The 9,446-nt window shown below is 46.1% G+C and overlaps 1 protein-coding gene across 1 annotated transcript; it reads right to left on the bottom strand.

Annotated features, from left to right (window-relative positions):
* Positions 1-213: 213 nt before the first annotated feature.
* On the bottom strand, positions 214-6,747 carry LOC127550591 (protein ATP6V1FNB). The gene is made up of 2 exons (XM_051979669.1): positions 5,966-6,747; positions 214-1,787 (listed from the first exon to the last, which is right to left on the bottom strand). Exons 1-2 carry the CDS (start codon positions 6,438-6,440, stop codon positions 1,669-1,671), a joined length of 594 nt encoding a protein of 197 aa, XP_051835629.1. The 5' UTR covers positions 6,441-6,747; the 3' UTR covers positions 214-1,668.
* Positions 6,748-9,446: the final 2,699 nt, after the last annotated feature.

Genomic DNA, 9,446 nt, shown 5'->3' with positions numbered 1-9,446 from the left:
TAAAGAGCTTTGCAAATGAAGTAGATTAAGGAAAGAAACACATCTTTATTTGGTTCATTTTAGCTCACACTTGGAAGGATGAGGAGGCTTCATTTGAGATATTCAACAGTGGGAGCACAATGAGACTGTTGAAAGGAAGAAGGGAAGAAAACAGCAGCTAATTCCCAAATTAGGGCAGCTCTTGAAATGCTGGAAAAACTGAGGCAAGACAGATTAGTTTTTAATATTTTAATAATAGAGAATTTGGGCTAGTGGTCGAATCATGTCCAAAAGATGTCCGACCCCTAGGCAGCTGAATGGGACACTTGTCTGAAAGCATCCAGCAGCAAGCAATTAAGTCCAGAGACTTTTATAGGGCTCCAGTTATCAGGGAAACTTAGGCAAGGAGGGGCAGAACACTGGGTGAGTGGACGAACCATAATTTCAGGAAAGGATCATAACTTGAGTCCTGACAGGATGGGGCATAATTTCAGGAAAGGATCATAACTTGAGTCCTGACAGGATGGGGCATAATTTCAGGAAAGGATCATAACTTTAGTCCTGACAGGATGGGGGTCAAGAAGATTGGGGAGCAGGAGACAGTGAGTCTAGGACAAGAGATAGTGAGCAATACTCAGGCACTTGAGATAAGCCCCCTGGAGTTTTATGGCTCACTGGAATGTGAGAGTGATTCTCTGATTTGCCATGAGAAATAGAGAATTTTTTGGGGAGGTGGGGAGGGAGAGAGGCTGGATATTGGAAAGAAAAAGTCTTTCCCTATTAATCAAAAAAACTTGAAATTACATCCTCCAGTGAAAAAAATGCTGGGTCTGGTGTCAAAGGACCTAGTTTCAAATCCTATCTCTAATGCTTACAATCTGTGAGACATTGGCCATTATTTCTCCTCCCTAGAACTTAATTTGCTAATCAGGAGGTTGTAGGTCTAGAAGATTCTAGAAAAGGGAAGGAGTACCAGGCAGGATAAGGGGACATAATTAGGATAACAAAAGCCTGTTGGAATAAAGGCTAGACCAAGAAAATCAGAGAGGATTTTTTGACTAAAAGTCCTTCCAAAGTCTCCGATAGCTTCCCCTATTGAGACCCAAAGAGGAAAATCCTGCAGAAAATTTGATACAAAACATAAAAGGGGGAAAAAAAAAGAAAAAGAAAATCCAATGCAAAAAAAAAAAATTACTTTAGCAAACTAGATCTTGTTTACTACAGACTTGTTGAAGCAATGAACTGTTTTCCATCCTACCTCTTTAAGGAAAGGATTTGGTCTTTAATCTTTTGGATCTGGAGGAACCTTTGGCGAAGTTGTTTTTGTGTGAAAGGTCAGGGGAAGAGGGGTGCCTCTGTAGAGGCTTCCAGCTCTGGCCTGGCTTAGAGGAGGGCTTCCAAATGTTTGCATTGGGTAACAAAACAAATGAGAACTGACAATCTTTGGCCATTGGTTTGATGATAAACAGATTAAGTGAAAGAGACAGGCCTGGATTCAGTGTTAACACAAATCAGGACCAGGAGATCAGGAGCAATCATACGGAGAACTCACAATTCCTTGGGTGTTTTGTGGGTTTGGTTTTTTGCCGGAGGAACCATAGCTGTGGGGGAATAAACTCAAGAATAACTGGGCCAAACTTCGACTGGTCTGAAGGATGAGCCCCAAGTGGCGTTCTTTCCTTCTGGAACTTAGAGCCGCTGGTCAGACCTAGATGGTTGGTGAAAGACCCCATTACGGAAGTAAAAAGTGTCCTTGATAAGCCGGGATCTGGCATGAACTGGAGCCTTGGCATTCTTCATCGCATCCCCTAAAAGAGAGCAAAGGAATAGTCTGAGATGAGGAACTGGTGTAAAGAACTGGGCCTTCCCTCCTGCCTCCCCTCAGCCCGAGATTCTCTTTGAGCAGCTTGCCCAAGACAGAACCAATTAATCAGTATTTATTGCACTTGGGGTTAGGTTACATTGTACACTGAGGATACAAAAATAGGCCCAAAATTAGTCCCTGTCTTCAAGGAGTTTACAATTGAATATGGGAGACAACATGCAAACAAATCATGTGCAAACAAGCTACATATCTATCAAATAAATAGGAAGTGATTACAGAGAGAAAGCCCTGGAATGAAGAGGGGTTGGGGAAGGCTTCCTGGAGACAGGGCGATTTTCATCGGGACTTAAAAGCCAGATTTCCCATTGAGAACCTTTCTCTTCATCACATTGTCCAGAATTGTCCATCAGACTTCTGGCCCGTGTCAAGGACTCCTTGGCCCAGAGAGTCGCACCATATCTCCAGCCCACTGTCTCCCAGCCCCAGACACATCATGGCTCTGCTGTGGTCTTTGGCTGCCCTTTGCAATCGTGCAGAAGTGATATTTTTGCTCATCGCCATCTAGGTGAATAACTGGGTGTTGTTGGCAGAGAGGGACTGGAGCACTGACAGAATGCAGGAAAGGCCATTGATAGGCATCAGTTTAGCCTGATAGTCCCACTTCCTGTGGAGGGCCTGGGCGGCCCCGCCTTGCCATGTCCAGTCAGAAATCCGAGTTATGTCAAATTCCTGAGGTTAAATTCCCTTGCAAATTTGTCCGTGGCTCTTTCCCGAACCCCTTTTGGGTTACAATCTGCCACAACATTCTTCCTTGTGGTCTTTCCCCTCCCTCCTCCCCCATGTTACGCGGTGTCTCTCCCCTCACCCATGCCTCATGGGATTTTTCGCTTTCTTATAGCTAACTAAATGAACCAAATAATTTGGATTCCGTGAAAGAGGAGGGTTTTTGCCTCAATTGCTACTTAGTTTTAATCACTGAATGGGTGCAATCTTAGTCAAACTGAGACCTGTGGAAGAGCTGAGCTTAAAAGGCTGAGGTTTCCCATTTCATCTAGGGCCATATCCAGTCATCCTGGCCACTGAACCCAGAAGGAAAGTGAGGCTGATGACCTTGCAAAGCTCTCCCTCACTTCAGCCCAATTCACTTGCATGTCATGGTGTCACTTCCCTGATGTCATAGTCCTCTTGGAGAGCAAAGGGTAAACAATAGCTAACTAACTCTTTTGAGTGTTAATATATATATATAAATATAATAATAAGGTGCTTAACTCCTTATTGATTTAGCCTACAGCTGAGGCATTCCATCCTCGTGGGAGTGTTCCCTCTCTCCTGGTTAATACAGAACTTGTCTTTTCCATCATTAATTATTAAAACTTCTTTTTCTTGCTATCTGATCTTTCAATTCTATTTCATATTTGCTTTCCTGATATCTATTATATCTCTTCATTTTGTCCTTCACATTTTCTCCTAAATAAACGTCCCTTTTGCCAAAGAGAATGGCCATTGTGAATTCTTCACATGACCAAACCCCAACATTTGGTGCTAAACGCCAAACACATCATTTGGAACTAGAAATTGTTCTCCTCAATCACATCAGTGTGGCAAGTAGAACGTTGATGAAGTGGACCCCAAGTCAAGAAGACTCATCTTTGTGAGTTCAAATCCAGCCTTAGATACTTCCTTAATTGTGTGACCCTGAGCACTTTACTTTACCCTGTTTGCCTCAGTTTCCCCATCTGTAAATAAACTGGAAAAAAGATAGGGTGAATGGACTCCAGCAAAAGACCATGTCTCCAGCAGCAACCAAGTGTCTCAGTGAGGAACAAAATGATCCTTTTGAACATATTGTGCTGAAGCAGACTATCTTGTACAGACGGAGCTATCCTGTCCTGGTCCCCACTATTACCTTATGAAAAGTAGAGGTTAAGATATTGACTTCAACTCCGGAGGCTCTCTGTATAAATAGGACCACCGTGACCACCCTTTACCAACATACACAATTAGCATAATTAGCACACCTTGTTCAGGGTCCATTCTCATAAAAGGTCCCACCTTCCTCTTGTTAACTGTGAGTTCATTAGGAACTTTGCCCACTTGCCATAAAACTCTGGCCCTTGATTTGGAGATGGTTCAAGTCTGTGAATTCATTCTGGATGATTCCCTCCCTCCATGACTTGTTGGACCTCATCAGAAGGAAATGGCAAAGCACTCTAGTTGTTTCTGCCAACAAAATCCCAAATGGTTCACGCAGAGTCAGACGTGACTAATCAGCAACAGAAAAGTGGGGAAGATTAGGGATCAGAGGTCTACCCTCAAGCCCCTACCTTTTGTGCTGGGTCCTTAGGCAAATAACTGCTCATTTCTGCCCTGAACCCCATCCCCTCACCCCCACTTTTTCTCTTTGATCCAATCAGAAGGGCTAACATTTGCCACAACCATCTTAGAAAGGAATTGAAAGGCTTAAATAATTATTTCAGTTCTATGAGCATCTCCTGAAGCACAGGAAGCCCTAGCACTGGTTCCACATAAGCCATGACATGTTTTCTAATGGAAAAAGGAGCAATGAGGTAGCCCTGGGAGTTAGGAAGGAGCCCTTAAAGAGATTAACCTCAATTTCTCAGAGCCTGGCATTCCTTGGCACTTCTCCATCACTTATTTGTGTCTTGTCTGTGGTCAGAAACTGGGGACAAGAGGAATCCAAAATGGGGCAGAAGGATCCCAGAGGATCTCCCCATGAAGTAGGCCATTTTTCTTTCTTTCTTTCTTTCTTTTTTTACACATAAGGAAACTGAGGTCTAGAGAAATTCAATGGCTTCCCCAAGATCACACAACTAATATGGAATCAAATTGGGGATTCATTTCAAATCCAATGCTCCTTCAGAGACAAAAAGCTGCCCTTTGCTGGTCTTGGCCTCCCATTTTTCTTTTCTCTCCCTTCTGAAGAATAGGAAGGGACCTCTGAGGCCATCTGAATAAGTTTCCTTCTAGTTCCCACCTGAAAAATGGTGATCTAGGATCTCGTTAGAGAGAAAGCAGCCTCTCTTTCTAGGAAGGAAAGTATCTCTATCTAAGAGTACCTAAGAGACAAGTATCTCTACCTCTTAGGCCTCAGGTTCCTTATCTGTGAAATGAGAGAGATGGAGTCTATGGCCTTAAAGGTCCCTTACAGGAGCCAACATCCATTGCCAGCCTCTTTTCCATGAAAATGTCTTTCTTTTGAAAAATTCGTTTGCCAGCTTTGCCTTGCTGAGCCACATTGGAAGTTCAGGGTGAAGCATATTGCATTTGAAGTAAGAAGAACTCAGGTTAGAAGTTTAGAAGAATCCAGATATGTTGTCAATTGGCTGTGCGATCTTGGACGAGTCCCTTCCCCTCAATTTTCCCACCTTGGAAATCAGGGAATTAAATGGCCTCTGGAGCCCCTGCTAGCTCTCACATTATAAAATCTATGAAAATTCACATTCATTCTGAACGTCCCTGTGGGACCTTTTCCAAAGAGCTACTCTCTGAATCCCCCCTCCCCCCCCCCCAGCCTCCAAACACACACAATGAATTGGAAGGAGTTTCTAATTGGCCAGTTGGGGACTGCAGATATGATTGCTCGGTCAGACGGCTTGAGATCTGAGAGGAGTTGGAGAAAAGGAGCAGAGAAAGGGAATGAGAGGTTAGGGACTGAGGAGGAAACATGAGCGGAAGAGGGGCCAGGATCACCCCCCAGCCTCTAGTCCCCAACCCGACAGAACAAGCCACTGAGCTGTGTCAGGAGGGCCCAACTCTGCCTCTTGGACACATAGTAAATATGGATTGATGGATTCACCTCAGATCTGGTGCTAGAAGGACTCCGAGGGCCATGTAACAAATCCCCCCATTTTACAGATGAGGAAACTGATTTTGCCCACCTGGACAGATGGGCAACAAGATTTATTTAAGGAGCCGAATGCAGACACCCGAATGATAAATCTAGAGCACCATCCTGGGCTAGCTGAGCCAATTAAGTAGGGAGAAGACTTACCACATCACCTTGCACAAGATTAAGAAGTCAGTGTTTGGTGAGTGAACGAATGAGTGAATGAATGGAGACCAGCTCTCCTTACGGGTGGACAGAGACCAAACAACAGACAACAGATATCAAGACGCTTTGTATAAAGTAAGATCCGTCACCTATGGCCCATCCGTAGTCCCAGGACGACAAGACCGGATACCGAAACTTGTCCTCCGGCTTCTGCTGCCAGCGCGTCTGCAGGTACAGGCGCCTCCCTTGTCCCTCTCCCGAGATGCCCTGATACAGCAGCTGCCCCGTCTTAGGGGTGGCAGGTCTCATCTCGGGCAGGAAGGCCTCGACCTTGGCTTCTTCCCCCTGCCCCTTCGGGTCCCCTTCCTGGGGAGCCTGGACACTGCCCTCTTCTCTTGGGGAGCTGCTGGCCCCCGGGCACTCCGGCCTGGTGGGGCTGATGGGAGGCAGCAGGTGTGGCTCCGGAGCTGGGCACGGGCAGGGGGGCTGCTGTGTCTTCTGGGGGCCCGGAACTCGTTGGTACTTATGGGCAAACTTAGTCCTCCATTGGACCCGACTGTAAGCCTCCTTCTCAATGAGCTCCGTCCAGTAGGCCTGATTCCGGGTGGAAAACAGGTCCCTCATTTTGGGAGGTGGCCCAAGCACCCAGAGGAGCTGGCCTGGTTTCCACCACACTCCGACTGGGGCTGGAGCAAGGACCGGGCTGGGGCAGGGGCTGAGGCTAGAGCAAAGACTGAGGCTGGGACTGAGGCTGGAGCTGGACTCTTTTGTTTGGGACCAGCCGCTGCCAGGCAGCCACCAATCCCTTGAAGACCCAGGAGGCAGAGCCTGAAGATCAAATTACTTCTGGAGAGCAAGCACTCCCTCCTCCTCTTTCTCTCACAGTGTACTCCCCCCACCAGGGCCCAGAAAAGTTCCAGAGATACACCCCCCAACAGGACAAAATCTATCCAGCATTTTCTTTAAGGATGAAATTAAAATAAGAAGGGGGCACACTACCAAAAACTATCGTTATTTCGGCCCAGTGGGAGGCCCAGCAGAATTTATATATAATAGCAGGTAGTAAACTACAGTGGAAAGGGGGGAGGGAGGAGCGGGGAGGGGAGAGATGGGATTTGGAGCCAGAGGACTGAGGTCTCTAATTAGACAGCTAGCTCACACACAACCCAAAGCAGAGAGTGCTGGGCCTGGAGGCACAGGGACCCCAGTTCAGGTGCCATTTTAGGCGATTACTGACTAGCTGTGTGGTCAAGTCACTTCACCAATGTTCGAATTAGTTTCCTCATCTGTAAAATGGGGATAACAAAAGCACTTATTCTCAGGGTTATTGTAAGAGCCGAATGAATTAGAATGAACTAATTACAAAGAGCTTGCTTAGCATATAGGAAGCCCTATATAAATGGCTGGCAGTGGCAGCAGCAAGCAGCAAGTAGCAATAGTAGTAGTAGCAGCAGCAGAAGCAGCAAGTAACAGCAACAGTAGCAACATTAATAGTAGCAGTAGCAGCAAGTAGCAACAATAGCAGCACGAGCAGCAGAACTAGCAGCCGCAGTAGCAGCAGCAGTAATAACAGCACAAATAGCATAGTAGTAGTAGTAGTAGCAGCAGCAGCAATAGTAGCAGTAATAGCAGCAACACCAGCAAGTAGCAATAGTAGTAGTAGCAGAAACAGCAAGTAGCAACAACAATAACAGTAATAGCAGCAGCAATAGTAGCAGCACAAATACAAATAGCATAGTAGTAGTAGTAGCAGTAGCAGTAATAGCAGCAGCAACAGCATGTAGCAATAGTAGTAGTAGTAGCAGTAGCAGAAAGCAGCAGCAACAGTAGTAGCAGCAGTAGCAATAAGTAGCAATAGCAAGTAGCAATAGCAGTAATAGCAGCAGTAGCAGAAGCAATAGTAGGAGCGGCAGCAGTAAAATGAGAATAGCGCGTAGTTCCCAAAGGATTATTTTGAAGATAAAATTAGATGGTATTTTAAAGAGCTTTATAAATCCGATTATTATGACTAATTCCTTTATTCATTTTTGTAAAACTTTGTGTTTTATTTTTTCCCTCCTTATTTCTCCCCTCCCCAAAACAGCAACCAGATATAGGTTAAATATGTGTGATGCTTTTAAACATACTAACATATGTGTCATATTGTGCAAGAAAAATCAGATCAAAAGAAAATATCACACACACACACAAAAAAAAAAAAACCCAAAAAGGTGAAAATAACTATGCTTCAATCCACATCCACTTTCTATAGTTCTGGATGCAATTGGCAATTTCCATCCCATGACTAATTACTGTCTGTAGGGCTTAGGGCAGGACACAAACTCTGCCTCAGTTTCCTTATCTAATGACGAGACTTCTAGGGTCCCTTGAAACTCCTCCATCTATGGTCCTATCCTGAAGGAGTCCTTTCCCTCACTGAGTGTAAGGTTCCCTGCTCCAGAAGGCAGCGCAGACTTGTCCAGGGGGATCCCCTGTACTCTTTCCAATCCCTGACTCTGGTTATAGGACACAGCCTGCCCCTTCCCTGCCCTCCCCAGAGGGCTCATCTCTGACCAGTCACCCCATGAGCTTCCCCTTGAGAAGTCCTAAGAACCAGAAGAGCTTTGACCACCCATATTCCTTAATTGTCATGCAGCCAATGAGGAATGATGGGAAATGGTGTCTCAGGTCTACAGGACCTGAGGACAGGAAATGGCGTCCACAGGGGCCCTCTGCCTCAGGGAGGCAAAGTGATGTGTGCCCTACCATAGAGAGAGGTAGCCATGATCCTTAGGTCAGATATGAATTTGTGTCCCAATTACCACCCTTAGAAGCTGGAAAATGGGGTTCAAATTCCTCCCTCTGCCTCTGTTTCCCTGTCTCTGATTCAACAATAATACTTGCACTAAGAATGTGTCTTTTGCCTCTGTCTCCCCGAGTCACTCAGACCCTGGGGGTGGGCATGCCCACCAAGGGCATGGAGAGGACCCCACACTCAGCACCAGTACTGACCAAGGTCCTGAGCTGTCCGCATCTCCCTGTCCTCCATGATCCCCATCTCTGGTCCCTCGGGCACAGGCTTTCCTGAGGGAACCTGGAGGATGGATAATGAACACCTGATATTTCTGTGACCCTCAGAGTTTCCAAAAAGGGCTTTGGAGACACTTCTCGTGATGAACCTTTAAGTTAAATCTAACCTGAGGTCAGTCAGTCAGTCCACAAACATTAAACACCTACTATGTGCCAGACTCTGCGCTTAAATGCTAAGACTACAAAGAAAGGCAAAAGGAATCCCCCTCGAGAAGTTTGCCATCTAATGGGGGAAGGCAACATGAAAATAACCTCGATATGGAATAAATAGGAATTAACAGCAGGAAGGCACCAGATTTGGGGGATGGAGCATCTAGTTCAGGGGAACAGCCAGGAGACTCAGGGGCCCGTCATTGTCAATGTCGAAAGTGGAATTTGAATCCAGGTCTTTTCTGATCCTGGGGGCTCTTGGAAGGGACAGAACAGGACTCACCGACAGAAGAGGCAGCTGGGAGCGGCTGACCCCTGCAGACGCCCTTGCAGCCCCCAGGTGGCGCTCCAACTCAACTCACGCCATGCATTCTGGTCACCCAGCCACAGGCTCTGTGTGTTGGCAGAAAC

Source organism: Antechinus flavipes, chromosome 1 (assembly GCF_016432865.1).
Source record: "Antechinus flavipes isolate AdamAnt ecotype Samford, QLD, Australia chromosome 1, AdamAnt_v2, whole genome shotgun sequence".
Lineage (NCBI taxonomy): Eukaryota > Metazoa > Chordata > Mammalia > Dasyuromorphia > Dasyuridae > Antechinus > Antechinus flavipes.
The sequence above is the reverse complement of the archived record's forward strand: the minus strand, read 5'-3'. Positions and strand labels throughout refer to the sequence as shown.